Source organism: Xiphophorus couchianus, chromosome 7 (genome assembly GCF_001444195.1).
Source record: "Xiphophorus couchianus chromosome 7, X_couchianus-1.0, whole genome shotgun sequence".
NCBI lineage: Eukaryota > Metazoa > Chordata > Actinopteri > Cyprinodontiformes > Poeciliidae > Xiphophorus > Xiphophorus couchianus.
In genome coordinates, this window is record NC_040234.1 from 33425405 (window position 1) to 33441209 (window position 15805).

At 41.0% G+C, this 15805-nt stretch overlaps 1 protein-coding gene across 1 annotated transcript; it reads right to left on the reverse strand.

Annotated features, from left to right (window-relative positions):
- Window positions 1-6841: 6841 nt before the first annotated feature.
- LOC114148735 (interleukin-10 receptor subunit beta-like) lies at window positions 6842-15276 on the reverse strand. The gene is made up of 7 exons (XM_028024192.1): window positions 15001-15276; window positions 13591-13714; window positions 11491-11663; window positions 11207-11364; window positions 10431-10584; window positions 8107-8249; window positions 6842-8028 (listed from the first exon to the last, which is right to left on the reverse strand). Exons 1-7 carry the CDS (start codon window positions 15158-15160, stop codon window positions 7855-7857), a joined length of 1086 nt encoding a protein of 361 aa, XP_027879993.1. The 5' UTR covers window positions 15161-15276; the 3' UTR covers window positions 6842-7854.
- Between the last annotated feature and the right edge of the window lie 529 nt (window positions 15277-15805).

The following is a 15805-nucleotide window of genomic DNA, read 5'->3' on the forward strand; positions in this document are numbered from 1 at the left end:
GCTGGTGGTTTACCTGCTTTGTCCTTTGGGGTTTGGGGGGGTGGATGTGATGGTCTTGCCTCATTGTTGGTGTTTGAAAGCGAGGTTTCACTCAGAGGCTCAGGCTGGAGTGCAGAAAATCTGTTTTTCAGTGGGATTCCCACAGAGTCAGAATGTTTTGAGGCCCGGGCTGGTCGCTCTGTCCTTGGGAGCGGGGTCGGTGGAACCGTTTTGGTTGCAGCTGCTTGTTTGTTTTCTTTTGGTTTAGCAGGTGTTGAGGTTGAAGGTGGGTTTCGGCTCAGAGCCGGCCACGCTGATTCGTCCAGGTGAGGGATTTCTCCCTGTTAGTTGTCTCCACGGATCTGCAGTGTGAGACTTTTGCTTCGGCTTGGCACCCAGAGCGTTCCAGGGTGAGCTGCTTGATGCGAGGCGTACGGCCTCTCCGTTGATTTGAGGAAGAGTTGTCTGATTTCCACAGGTAGCGTTGATCTCAAAGTTCACTTCCAGCAGTTTGATTTTCATTTCTATAGACTGAAGTCGTTGTATAATACTGCTAATGTCCCTTGGTAACCCCAAGGGACATTAGCAGTATTAGCAGTATTTTGCCCTGGTTCAACTTGGAGATGAAGAAAAGTAAGGTAAAAAAATAAAGGTAAAAGTAAGAAAATCCCCCAGTCCTTAGGTTTGAAGTAATCCAGTTATCATGTCGATAATGTAAATATAACTATAAAAACTGTCACTTTAAAAAGTAACTCACAGGCAAAGTTATCAGTAAAGACGAGAGAGAGCAGGATAAGCTGTTCCTCCTTCAGCTACCACAGCACAATATGTCAAAATGTAATCGATAGAGTGATTTATGACCTTAATTATTAATTGGTTTTAATTTCTGGTGACTGGATGCCTCCCTCTCTCCCCCTCCTTAAAAAAATAATCATTCTTTTGACATCTGTTAATCCCATCTTTGTGACACTTTGTTTTCATAAACTCCTTCTCACCTCTATGATTTTTTAAAAAGAATACAATTAAGTATAAAAAACAATAAGTGTTACACTTAATCAATAATAATATACAGTATATATTATACCTAGAGAAATGTAAATGGATTTGGAGTGTTGTAATACCTCTAGTTTTAAACAGATTGTCTTCCTGATACACAGCGTGAAGGGGAGAGGGGTGACCCCTGCCCTGCTCAGCACACCATCTGTGTGTCTGTGTCTGTAGGTGTGTGTGTGTGTGTGTGGGGGGGGGGGGGGGGGGGGTCAGTTGTGAGAGGAAAAAAGCCCTTGTCCTTGCATAAGAGTGAAACATACCTCTAAATCACAAACATCTAAAAAAAAACCCTACAGTTTAACTGGTAGCATGACTAGTCAGTGCTGACTACGAATTTGTGATTTCCTTCATCCATTCAAAAAACTAAATCTGTAAGAACTAAACTCTTACATACATATAAATTGCATATCATATATTTGATATGCAATTCAAATATATGCTGCATATCAAACACAAATTCAATCAGTGAATCTGTGTTTATTTCTTAAATACCCTTTCTCGCTGAGACTTAGTTACATCTTCTATCACTGGAAATTAAAGGCAATTAATTATTAAGGCCATAAATCACTCCAATGATTAAATTTTGACATAAGGGTGACTCTATAGTCTCTATTGTTGACTTATATATGTTGTTGAAGCCTGATCCTAATGCTGTGAAGCATTATATTTAGTATCTGGGTTAAGGTGTAGATTAAGTTTAGACTGAGGTTAGGAGTAGTTTTGTGTTCTGGTAACGTCAAGGTTTGGGGTTGTCTAATGGTGCGTTCACACCAAACGCGTTACGTCAAAAACGTGCCCAAAGCTTCAAGTTCAACGCGTGTCCATTTTGCTGCGTTCACACCAAACTCGTTTTGAGCGTCAGGCGCGTCTGGTTTACAGTCAAAGTCTATGTGGAGGCTCGACGAAGGCCGTTGCACGTTTTAAATCGTTTGGAGCGTTTGAAGAGTCAAGAGCGTCCAACGGAAAACGGCTAGAGCTGATGGGCCCTCGACGCGCCTCCACAGTCTTTTAATGTACACCAGACGCACCAAATGCTAGTTGTCAAGCATTTGGCATCAAGCGTCTGCATTCAAAGTGCACAGGCGTCGACCTTGAAGCATCGGAGGCGTTTTTGATGCAAGTAACGTGTTTGGTGTAAACGTACCATTATGGTGCGTTTACCACGAGGCAATAAACCACTTTAAATATACAAGATTACAGTCCTGTTCCCACTAAGTTACTGGTATGATTTTCATATCTGTATTGACACATTTTGAGCTGAAAAACAGGGCTTGCAAATATCAGCAGGCTAATAATTTGCTGTGCCAAAATAAGCATCCCTGCTAACTCAGACACATAGTAAGGCTTTCTGCATAATCCCACCTATTATACAAACTACAGGTATGAGTTTCATATAAATAAGATTATATTTGTGGGAAGTAGATAGGCCATGTATATATCGGCAAGCTAATAATTAGCTTTGCCAAAAAATGCATCCCCCTCTTATCTTGAAGAAATAAAGAGTTAAGAGTGAAATAACCTTTTCTACATAATCACACTTGTTCTCTAAACTACTGGTATAAGTTTCATATCAATAGGACAATAGACAGGAGATGCAGATATTGTCAGGCTCAGACATTAAAATGAATCTTCTCCTATATTAATAGACTGGACAGTTAATGGTGATATCAAATGTCCTACATAATGGACCTCTTGTTTTCTCATGCTTTAAGTCAGGGGTGTCAAACTCACTTTTTTTAGGGGCCGCATACAGCTTAGTCTGATCTCAAGGGGGCCACACTAGTAAACTGGATCTGCTACTTCAGATGAGATGTAACCTAGGGGTTTTGAGTTAAGCATTCCCTCGATTTCAATCAGAACGGTGTGCAGCACCTCTTCAGTGACGATTTGGGCTCCAATGATGACTTGAAGAGCAGTCTTTAGCGAGCGAATTTCACGCTCCCAGCAACCTCCAAAGTGTGGGGAACCAGGAGGATTGAAAATGAACTTGATTTGCTGGCAAGCTAGCTGCTCTTTGAGGTCAGGGTGAAGAGCTTGAAATGCTTCCTGCAGCTCACGTTCTCCTCCTCTGAAGTTTGTCCCCTGGTCACAGAGGATCTCCTTGGGTTTCCCACGCCTGGCTACAAAGCGTCTCAGAGCCATTAAGAAAGCATCTGTGTCCATACTCGGGATCAAATCACTGCTCTTGTAGTTAGACATTTAAACAGTATTCCCCACCTTTTCTCATGACTGCGTCGGATCTTGATGGTGTATGGCCCAAAACAATCCACCCCCGTGGAATAAAATGCCGGCTTGAATAGACGCAGTCTGGCTGGAGGGAGATCCGCCATCCGGGGTGGGTTAGGTTGACCTTTCCACCTCTTGCACTCAGCGCAGGATCTCTGATGGCGGCGTACTGCTTCACGTCCACGTAGCACCCAATACCTCCTTCTGATCTCAGCGAACACCCTTTCTGGCCCAGGATGTTGAAGCTTCCTATCATAATCTTGTATGATGAGTTGGGTCACAGCGTGTCTGGGGTCCAGAACAATAGGGTGAACTTCATCTACAGCCAGGTCAGGATTCCTGCGTAGACGGCCTCCTACTCTGATGAGCCCTGTTTTTTCATCAAACTCAGGTGCAAGTAAAAGAAGACAACTAGATTTGGCAATAGGTTTACCGGCCATTAACAGGGTGATTTCCTCCAAGAATGATTCCCTTTGGGCTCGTTGTAGAGCTTCCATCTCAGCAGCAGCATAGGATTCAGCAGTGATAGGGTGGTTGGGGTCAGCCGCCCCGTGATGGTGATGTACGATGGCCTCCAAGTAGCTGTCCCAAGTTTGGTGCTGGCGTGGATCTGGAACACTGGAGCTGGACACAGTTAGACAAACAGCTTGTCGTTTCAGCTCACCTTCAGGATTACTCTGGGGTGGAGGTGATAGGTCAGGCCAGTAACCTGGAGCTAGTTTCAGGAATTCAGGTCCATCGGTCCATCTACTGCCTTTGCAGATGTCTTGGATAGTGAGGCCACGAGTAATATCATCTGCTGGGTTGTCTCTTGAGGGCACATATCTCCACGTGGAAGCTTCCGTCATATCTTGTATTTCTGCCACACGAGTGCCCACAAAAACCTTGTATCTGCAGGAGTCTGAACCCAATCAGGTTAGGACTGTGGCTGAGTCAGACCACAAGGTACAGCTGCGTATGGGAAGAGTTAACTCAGAGCTGACGACTTTGCAGAGCTGAGCACCTGTTAGAGCGGCACACAACTCTAACCGAGGAACAGATTGCTGCTTCTTTGGAGCAACACGAGATCGAGCTGCAAGGAAGGCAACCTCGACTTCTTCTGGACTCTCTGTTCTGAGATAAGCCACTGATCCATATGCCTGTTCAGAGGCATCACAGAATACATGGATATCTCTCATACAGTTGGGCTGGTCTAATCTGTGACTGGTGTAGCACCTATAGGTTACAACACTCAACATTGTCTTGTATACAAGACAATGTTGAGTGTTCTAACTTTTCATCTCCTCAGCTGGTTTAGTCACATGAGCTGGAAGATGGCAAGGAATATTTTAGTAGATACCATCCGCCCTCCTTTATCATCAGGTTGAACTTCTGAGCTCATGAAAATGGTTATGGTTATAAAAATGTTATGGTTATGAAAATGGTTATTGTGTTTCTCTGGAAACTATATAGAACATCTATTAGAAATCATTTATTAAAAGTGCAATAATTATTCTTAACCAAACTAAAGTATAACATTTACCCATAGCATGCCGTGTTTTACTCAATGCACAAATTGTTGATATTGTTATTCTATGAATGAGTTTTATTTATTTTTTTACCCCTCCAGGGGGTATTTTTGTGGGCTCTAGTGTCCCTTATATGACAGTGGGCTGACAGGAAACGGGGAAGGAGAGAGGGGGAAAGACATGCGGCAAATGTCGCCGGGATTCGAACCCGCGACGGCCACGTTGAGAACTCAAGGCCTCCAAATACGGGTCGCATTAACCGCTACGCCACCATGGCACGCCCCCGAATGAGATTTATTTTATCGTTTTAGAGTCAAAGGAAAATTTCCACCTTGATATATTAAATAGTTTCATCTTATTTTTTCCTATATATAAGACTCTACCAACAAAAAGTCTCTCAGAATAACACATAGTACCGTAAAATCAAAAATGTGAACTCTAGCTTGTATCTAACAACCCTGGTTGTAACAAGATGTGTTATTCTTCTGTGAACCTAATTCATTTGTTTGTTATTGACTTTTGCTCAATTAAGTTTCTCGTGTATATATTGTAAATGGTATTTTACACTTCATTTTGTTCTCCCTATAATTGATGGAGATACATAGATATTATTTATAATGTATAAAGGTCTTATATATGTCATTTTAATTAGCACTGATGGTGTTTTTTTTTTTTAACCCCTCCAGGGGTCTTTTTTGTGGGCTCTAGAGTCCCTTTTTCATGAAGTAGGCTGACAGGAAAGGGGGAAGGAAAGGGGGGAAGACATGTGGCAAACGTCGCCGGGTCTGGGAGTCGAACCCGCGATAGCCGCGTCGAGGACTTGAGGCCTCCAAATGTGGGTCGCGCTATCCCTTACGCCACCACGGCACGTCCCTCTGATGGTGTTTTATTAGAGAATTTATTTTTTAAGGTTCCAGTAATATGAGAATTAATAATAAATAATAAACACTTGGTGGTATTTTGATTTAGTAATGTAATTATATTAGTTGTGCTACCACCCCCACAACACTAGAGGCAGTAGCAGGCCCGAAAAGATGCGACTAAGGAGCAGATTTAGAAGTACACAGAAAGCTACAGAATTTGTAAAAAACTGTGAGGCGCGCTGAAGTAAATAAAGGAGAGAAATTCAAATACATACTGAGAGTGAAACTCCTTCCTAAAGCTGAAGATATATCACATATTTCAAAAGAAAATAATACTGGGAGACCGCAGACAATATAGGAAATAGCGCCCCCTTCAGTTCCGGAGTGCAATGGTCCCATTTCCAAATAATGTATGAGACTGACAGTGGTCCGTCCCCGCCCTTTTCTGTTTGCTGCAGCGAGGTGTACTTGGTTGAATTAGACCGTTCCAGGTCGCTTTCAAGCTAGCAGCTTTACAAATCTTTTACATTACCAAGGTACATGAAAACAAACCTTTATCTTGGCTTTTTTCTATTCTTCCTCTTTCTCTTCTCCCTCCTTGAAGGATAAGCCCTTTTTGAGACATTGTTTTGCTTACTTAACTTCTGACCAGAGCTTTGGACGTTTGGATGTGCTCTGCACATTGCACGGCAGCTCATGTTACCGGCGAAGCGTGCCTCCTGGTGGCCTCCTGTATTCTTTTTATCAATAAAATAATAATTTCTATACACATTATCAAATATATATTATTTTAAAAACAAATCAGTTCATAGTGAAATTGTGTGTTTTTGATATTATAATGACACAGAAATTATTACAAAAAAAAAAAAATCAGCTCCACTGAGGAGGCCCCTTAGTGGCCCTAAGTGGCTGCTTAGTTTGCTCATGCCTTGGGCCGGCCCTGCGGCTAGCCACAGATTAAAGCGAATTATAAAAATTAGGTAGCAGTGTAATAGAAAATACATCCCCGATTCACTCACATTCAGGAAAAAGAAATATATCATCACCATATGGGGGCATTGATTAGCATCTAAACACAGACATTGTGGAGATGAACTGTGAAACAGAAGTCTGAAGAAAAACATCTCCAGCTCTGATCTTTATGGACCCGTCCTGATGAAATCCCCGGGTCTCCGCGTTGCTCTCTGGGTTAATGTACTTTCAGTCCACTTCAGGTTCGCTGGTATATCAAACAAATTATTTTAATCTACATAAATTATAACAAACATCTCGCAGACAACTACCTTAAAGTAACCATGTTTGACTACAAACAGCGACTTGTCTTGCACGCTTCTAGGTAACCATGGCAACAATAAACAAACGGCAAAAGCGCCCGTTACAGGTTTTCTCAGAGAAAAACAACACAGTATTAAAAAAAAAAGCTTGCTAAGCTAATACAATAATCAGAGTAGTTAACTGGGGCAATTTAGTTACAAAGGAAATATTTCTCTGTTGTTTAGAAGTTTGTTTCACCCCGGAAATGCACAGTACGGGCCGCAAAGTCAGGAAATTCTGCTCGTAAATTTACGTTATCTTTAATTCTTACCCGTGAAAGGTAAAGGCAGTGGGTCCACTATGTACTGTAAAACGGTTGAAACTCCAACGCCACTTTCAAGATGGCGGCGACGTAAGTAGGACTCGTATTCATGCCTATTGTCCAATCAGCGACTTCTCAGGTCTCACGCTGAGACATACCTGTTCCGTTTTGTTAATGTAGTATTTTTGTAAGTTGTAATTGTGCTCCATTAATGTTGTGTTTTTGAATTTGTTTAAGTGGTTTGTACCTCAGGGCCACCGTAGTAAACAGACTCTGTAGTTCAGTAGTACACCATAAAACCAGATCAACCAACCAGTTCAGCTTTGGTTTTGAACATCTCTGGGCTGGTAAATGTACCAAAAGTTAAATTAGTATTGTTTGGTTGTGAAAACTTCTTCAGTTTTACATGTTTATAAATAATTTTCCCAGAAAACTACTTTCACGTCTTCCAAAAACACCATGCAACATGTGACATTTTATGTCACCATAACACAGCTAGTTATAATATAGGTACAGTAAACAAACAGTTTGTAGGATGACGGCATATATCCGTCTACAATCACATTGTTTAGGGGTCTTTGTGAAAATCAAAATCTTCCGTTTTATGGAGTCTTTGTGGTCGTCTGCGGTCACATCAACCGCTGATGTAGACCTAATCTCCGGGTAGACAGCTATCCCCTACTGTGCCATTTAGTTGTTTGTTGTAGCTGCTCTCTTTTGTCCTTTCAGGGCTGCCTTCCTCGACTGTAACGACGCTCACTGGGGCGATCTCCTCCGTGGGCTGCGTGATTAAATAAACAGAGGACTCTGGTGTGGCCAGCAGAGACTAGGGAAGCAGAAAGAAGCGCGATGTTAGATTACATCAATCTTAAATCCAAGGCAGAAATTCTGAAAGCAGTCGCACCTTTTCAAAGTGCCGTGGAAGAGAAACCTTTGGCCATAAGAAATGGGAAATACTTTTCCATTTCACTACAGCCAACACTGTCATAACCACAGCCACTGCGATGACGACACATACGATCACAGCTGCAACCATCGGAGAGTTGTCTGAAACAGAGACTGTGATTGGTCTGGAGAACTTTTCCACCTCTGAACATGAAATTAGAACAAACTCCACTTTACTCAGGTTTAGGGGTAGGGTTTCATCATATGGTTTATCATGCATTGTGATAAATTTCTTATGATGAAAGCTTAGATTTTTTGTTGTCATTAATCATTCTAATTAAGGACGTTTAACCTCCCCCCAATGGGCTCTTTGCACCTGCCGCGCTGACGTCACAACCGCATGCGCAAATGCAGCTCTCTTTTTTCCGTTTGAGTTACTATGACAGCTAGAAAAGACAAAGTCTTATTTCACACGCAAATAAAACAATACTATGAACATTGCTGTCTTCCTAATATAATGGGCTTTTAAGTTTTCATGGATTTCCAAGCGTTCCTGAATTAAGAAGACGGTGGCTTGTAAATATTCGTCGCTACCAGTTAAAGCTAACGCAGCACAGCAAAGTTTACAGCCGTCACGTCACTCCGGATCAACTTCTTCAGCCTAAAGCAGAAGGTAAAGGAGCTTTCTGTGTTATTTCCATGGAATCACTTCTGTATTCAGCCTGAACGAGAGTTTATGGGAACCAGAGAGCAGACCAGAGCCAGACAGCCGAGCTACTGATCCGCCTGTACACACTGCTGTAAACACCGTCCTGCTTCACAAGAAACATGCAAAACTAATAAAGCGAAGCAACACGGAGACCTTAAGGAACACGGCCATATTTTTCTAAAAGCAGCAACTCTGAACCTGAACAGTCAGCTGAACTAGAACTCCGACACCAGAGCTGCTCTACTGTTAAGCTTTGGGCTTGTTGTTCCTCAGGCTTCAGAAGCAAAAAGCCTGAACCATAAAATCACCGTTACTTGGTCTCTGACACTAACGACAATAAACGCAGGTAATACACTTGAAAACAAGGTAAAAACATTGTCCGTTAGAATGGTTGAAAAAATGTTTAGATACTTAAATAGCACATTTTTACAAGAAAAATGTCCGAGAATATTGCCTACTAGCATAAGCTAAAGCTAATGTTAGCCACAAAGTTTAAAGAAAGTAAAACCTTCGTATCTGTGTATAACGAGGCAAACATCTTAAAACCATTCTCCAGCTTACTTGTTGGGGCTTCGGATCGATGTACATCATTAATTGTTACCTTGGACAAGCCCTGCAAATATCCAGTGTAAAGAGCCTTTTTCAATAGATCGGAAAAGATTGAGCCGCTTTTCCCCGAACGCGGAAGCTGAGGTGCAAAGAGCCCATAGAGTCATAACTGTCAGGATTCATCATTTTACTATTTGCTCCACTGTTTGTTCAGTGAAAACATCAATAAATACCAGTCATAAAATAAAGTTAGTGTGAAGTTTATTGATACAAGTCACACACGGTACACACACAATCTTTGTGATTGGTGTCCTAAATAAGCATATTACAAATAGGAATGTTTCTCAACAGCATTATGTGTGTTTGTTTGGCTATATTTGGTGTGACACACAGTCACAGTCATTCAGTTTTATAAGGTGTAACCAACCCCAAGTCTTCTAATACTCTGGATTACAACAGCAAAATGTTGAAACTAAATAAAAATAATAATACAGGAAAGTTCGATGTCAGAGAAGTAAGCTAACAATACTTTCAAAAAGAAAACATCAAATGACAGATGTTAGTTTCATCCAATCAGGCGTGGTGCTTGAGGTACGCCAAGCTGACTGGATATGTCCATCTGTTTCCTGTTGGGGGATCAGACCAAATAATCTATCAATAACAAGGTCCGCTTCTTAGACCTTCTTTTAATGTTGTAGCTTGGCCTCCACCCAGAAGAGGGCGCCACTAAGTTGATATACAAAGATAGAAGTGCTGGCACTGGAAAGAGAAACGCTGTGGTGTGGGATGCAAAATGTACTTTATGCGTTTCTGTTTTGAAATATAAACACTCGACAAGCTTCTTAAGTTTCACTTTCACCTAGTTTTAAATGCAGCATATAGTGAAAAATGAAGCCCTTATGAAGGAGGGTTGAATACCTCTTATAAGAAAAAACTCGTATTGTTAAGAAAATAGCTGCTTATCAATTAGTCAATCAATTGATAAGATCAATCAACTGTAGATCAACTCATTAATCGATAACTTGCGTCCCTGTTCTGTCCTTATGAACTTCCTCACTGATTACTGTCAAACACAAAGAGCGTACCAGTGTCGCCGGTCCTCTCACACAGGACGCCGCTGGGCTCGATGGGGTTCTTGTTTCTGAGGGTGATGATGCGGACCTGTACGCAGTACTTGGTCAAGGGATCCAGTTCATCTAAAATGACCCGGTCCTGGCGGATGTTGCTGAGGGTTTTCTCCTGCAGGGGGTGACAGAGAGGCAGTTAGTTTGAAGCAGCCTCAGACTGGTAGAGGAGACCAGGTAATGATCAATAAAACCAATCTTCCATGGGTGGATGGATAAAGAGATGGATGGATGAAAAGACCAAATGATGAATGGAGATATAATTGGATAGATGGTGGATAGATAGATGAATGAATGAATGAATGAATGAATAGATGGATTGGTGGATGGACGAGTAGTTAGGCAGATTGATTGATCAATCAATGAAAGAACAAATGCATGAATAAAGATACAATTGGATGAAAGGATAATGAGATGGATGGATGATAGACAGGCAGATGAATGGATGGATCAATGAAGGGATCTATAGAAGGATGAATGGAGATACAACTGGATGTACGGATGGATAGACAGGCAGATTGATTGATCGATCAATCAATCAATGATGAGACGGATTGATGGACATGCTGATGATCAACTGCTGTTGTTTCTCTAAAAATCCAGCAGGTGGCACCAGAGGGCCATTTCTATCAGTCTAATCAGCCAGACAAACCGCTGCACCTTCAGCCTGTTGGTGTTGAATTCACATGCACTCAGTAACCTGATCAACATTCGGGTTTTCCATGAACCGATTTAACCTGCATCATCTCCTGGTCGTCCTTCCAGTAGGTGATGTTGTAGCTGACTTTGCTGTACATACTCCTCAGAGAAGATATATAAAACTCTGGTTCCTTAATGCTGATCTCCAGAGTTTGACCGATGGGTAAGAGCGACACGCTGGGAGGACTGATCAGGGCTGCAGAGAAAAAGATCAGAATTCATTTCTGGATTGCTTGGAAACATGCACCACCAATCGCTTTTGTTGCCAGATCTAAAACCGATGCTTAGGTGAACTTTTGGGGTATGTGTGTTAAAGACTTACTTTCTGTATCCAAAGTGATGTTTTTACTCTCCGCCCAGGCTGAGGCCTCTTCTCCCAGCAGAGCCCGGACTTTCCCACTGTATGTCCCATACGGACTGATGCCAAAATTGCTGAGCTCACATTGAAAGGTTGTGATGTTCACGCAGCCTGGATTGCGGATTCCAATAGAACTCCTGAGACAAAACAAGCGATAAAAAGGACACACAGTTTGATAATGACAGGAAAAAAAGCAAACAAATCATAAAACAAGCATTTATAATGGACAACTAGTCAAAGCTAAGGAGCCGGTTTAATAACCAATTTGACAACAGCGGCTGTTAATACAGTTCTGGGAGAAGCTAAATCCATCCTCACAACTCTCGGTGGATTTAAGATTTGAGGTAGCAACCATGTGCGGCCGATCAGATGATTAACTGATCGCCTCTGCAGAAGGTGAACTTTGCTGCTCTGCAAATTCAACGGCAATAAGAGAAGACATTAACAATGACTTCAGAGGAGCAACTGGTGCTGCATTTAACAAGTTAACTAAGACCAGTAGAGTCTGAGATAATAGTCTTGAAAAGACTGCCTTTCTGTAGAATGATGAATCTTAAATAGACGGTTTGTATTTAAGGGTTAGGGTCGTACGACTCTGTGCAAAGCTGCACCTGAATGAACAATGTCATTGGGACAGCTGGAACCAAAGTAGATGTTTGGCTACAATACACATCACCATGTTTGAAGAAGATTTAGGTCTGTTTTACAACCAGGGCAGTCTGCATTCACTAAGTTGACTGATCTCCTCAGTAGATCAGACAACAGCAGATCTACAACAGAATGGCTGAACAAGAAATAAATCAAGGTTCTGCAATGACCTAGTGAACATCAAGACCTCAGCCTGATTGAAACGCTGTGGTGGAACCTCTAGAGAGCTGCGAAAACGTCAATGAGGTCAAGTGATACTAGAGAGATGAGTAGGTAAAAGATTTCCTCAATGATTAAAGAAATTGATAAAGTCAGAAGTGGAGGGCTAAGGCTTCCTGAATGGTCTGAAGAAGACAACAGCCAGTTTGAGGTATTCTCTTGGCTTCCAAATTCTTCAGATCTCAGTCGAATCGATGTTCTAGATGGAAGCGTCAGATCCATGGAGACTCCGCCTCCCAAGTTACAGGACTGGACAAGATCCGCTCCTGATATCTCGGAGTCAGATCCCACAGAAAACTTCAGTGATCCAGAGAAGATCATTAGGAGAAAAGTAAGGGGGATTTCCTGATATCAGTTGGTCTCATGCCTCGTTCTCCACTCAGCTGTAAAACATTTTATGGTCCGGCGTATTCAGGACTCTCACAGGTTGGACTTTCAAGGGGCAGGCAAGGTTCAACCCAAACTGTACCAATGTCCCATGGACATACAACGTAAGGAAGGCCATCAATGGTGTGAAACATGTTAGTTGTATTTCACAATGGAAACGCACAAAGTGATCCACACCGACTCGTGCGAACCGTTAGCTGTAAACAAGGAAGTATTATTCTGGCTGATTGTCGTAAATATGTTTGCTCGATAACACGAGACTGCAGCCTTCCTTTCCCAGAAGAAAATCCTGATTCATGACAAAAAACTTATTTTCTAGTCGACTCCAACTTTCAGTTGTCACATTTTCTGTTTAACGAAGATGCAGAGAAACGTTCAGAAACTCCCTGCAGGCAGTTTTTCTGGAAACTGACACCAGCACATCAGAATAGAGGATGCAGCACTGCAGAGAAGCAGAACAACACAAACATCTGCATGCACAGAGGCTTTCTTTGTTTTCTTCCTGTTTAGTTCCACTATGACTGTAAATGTGATTTTTAAAATAATATTCCAGCCACTTTACATCTCAGGCATTTGATGACTGTTCAAGTCAGTAGCTGCATTTCCATTGACCACATAATTGCGTAATTTGACATTTTGAAAATAAATTAACTGAATGGAACCACGCCAATTTCGAAAAAAGCCTTGCTTTTGATAAAAAGCCAAGTCAAGCCAAGTCTTCCAAGTTGGAAAAACCTTCAAGGAGAGCTGAGCCAGAACAGCCACCTGCAGAGGAAGCTCCGTTCAGAGGAGAATAATAGTTAAACTTACTTGAACTCGGTGGTGTAGATCAATCCGCTGGGTGCTTCTGCAGGTGGATCCCAGCTCAGGATCAGGTTCAGGTTCCTGGAGGTCACCTGGACATTGGTGGGACTCCTAAGGACTCCTGATACAACTGCACAGACCCGAGAACAAAGTTAGGAACGGCATCAGATTCTCCTGCTCACATCTGATTATTTACCACTTTCTATTATGCTTCCTTGAACAGGCTAGGACACTTCTATGAGATACAAAGCATGTTCATTATATTTTATGCATTAAATCATTGTTAGATAATGAGATCTTAGTCTGCACAGTTCTGCCTATTTGAGCTGTTTTAGGGAGTCTTGTCACTTTAAATACAAATAACTCAACGTTTACACTCACACATGAAAATGGCTGCAAAAGGAATGTGCTCCTGTGAAACAACACATCTTTGAAAAGCAGAAGTGGAACCTGCTGCACAATCAACAAGAATGCTGCAGCAAGTGGTTTCTGGATGGTAAGTCAACAACAAAACACTTGATGTTGCCAAAGGTGGAACAACCAATATTGGGCCTAAGTTGGCTGACTTTTTCTTTTTCTTTTAATGTAATGATTTTTAAAACCAGAGCTTTATATTTACTCTGGATGTTTTGTCTAACATTTTACATGTTACAGAAAAATTAAAATAAATGAAAAAATAAATAAAAGGAATATTTCTTTGGTGAAAAACTTTTGCCCTGGCAAAAAAAAAAAAAAAAAGAGAAGGAATGTGGCAACAATTTGAAATAATAATTAATATTTGGGTGCACTAAAGTCAACTTTTTAGTAAAGGTTACTGGGTATATGTTGTTGCTACAAGTTTGGTTATAAAATCATCATGAAAACTTTGAGATGTACCTAATATTTTCCATTGCAAAATCTAAAATTGTTGGTAATAATTTTTTCCAAATTAGAAATAAAAATGATTCATCTTCATTGTGCTGAGGAAGCAAATTTATATTATTCTTGAACTGAAGTTAGTGGCCACAAAAATCAGTCCATGACTCACATATGGCCCCCGGGCCGCACTTTGGACTTTGGACCATCTATATATGGTTTTAGTGTAATTTTTGTGACATAGATGTAATTTTTCATAGTTTTTTTAAATAAAAAAACAAATCTGTTGACTTAGCAGCCAGAACAGACTTAAATAGAAAAATGTATAAAGAACTTTTCTGGCCGTCCGGGCCGAACGTGTTATATCCGTTTGGACAAAAACCTGAATTAAACTGCAATATCTCAGTCCACCTTAAAACTATCAATAATAAACCGATTAAAACCCTAAAATAACACACACAGGTTAATCAGAAGAACATACAGTAAGTCCTCCATTATCCGACTGTTCGTCTATAGTTACGGTAATACGTTCACTGACCCACAGAAACAGCTGAACTTTACCTCCGTTTAGTGTTGAAAGTGTCAGGATGAAAACACAAACAGCGGCTGACATGTTGATCCGAAGGTTCGGTTCGGCCGCTGCGCGTCCCGATTTCAGCGCAGCGTCCCAGGGTTGGTCGTTTAAAACTCGCCGTTTCATTAAGTTCCCGTTTGCATTCATCAACAACAGGCGAGGGGAAGTACGCGGAAACAAATGTTTAATAATTTCAGCGTGGACACGTCACGTTTCACGTCAACTCAGCCACTTTTCACTTCAGGGAAACACGACGTTACGGCAGCTCGCAGCTCGGATTCCTTTCTGCTGCGCGCTTATACGGACCCTTACGGTAACCCTTCGAAATAAAAGCTTCCTAGTAGAATATCGTCAAAAAGTTACCGTAATTTATTTCAGGTCAAACACAGAGGTGTCTATAAAGTCGCAAAGTCAAAAATTAACAGCAATAATTTGGATTATTTAGCCTGTAAAAATATTAAAAAGTGGGTTTGTTTTGAAAAGTATTTATGTATTAATTTATTAATGCCAGTTTTAAAATACGTTAGTTATCAAGCTAAATATTTATTATTTATTATGAAATTAAACATTTCGTTTGTTAAACAATTAGTTTGTAGCCAAATATTTAGCTGCCATTTAAATATTAAATGCTGAATATTTGCTTTCAAACTAAATATTTAACCCTCTAAAGATATTTAGCTATGAATTAAATATATTTTTAGAAAGCCAAGTCTTTATTTTGAAGCTCAATATTTATTTACTTATCAAGCTAAATATTGAGCTTCAATATTTAGTTAACAAGATAAATATTTA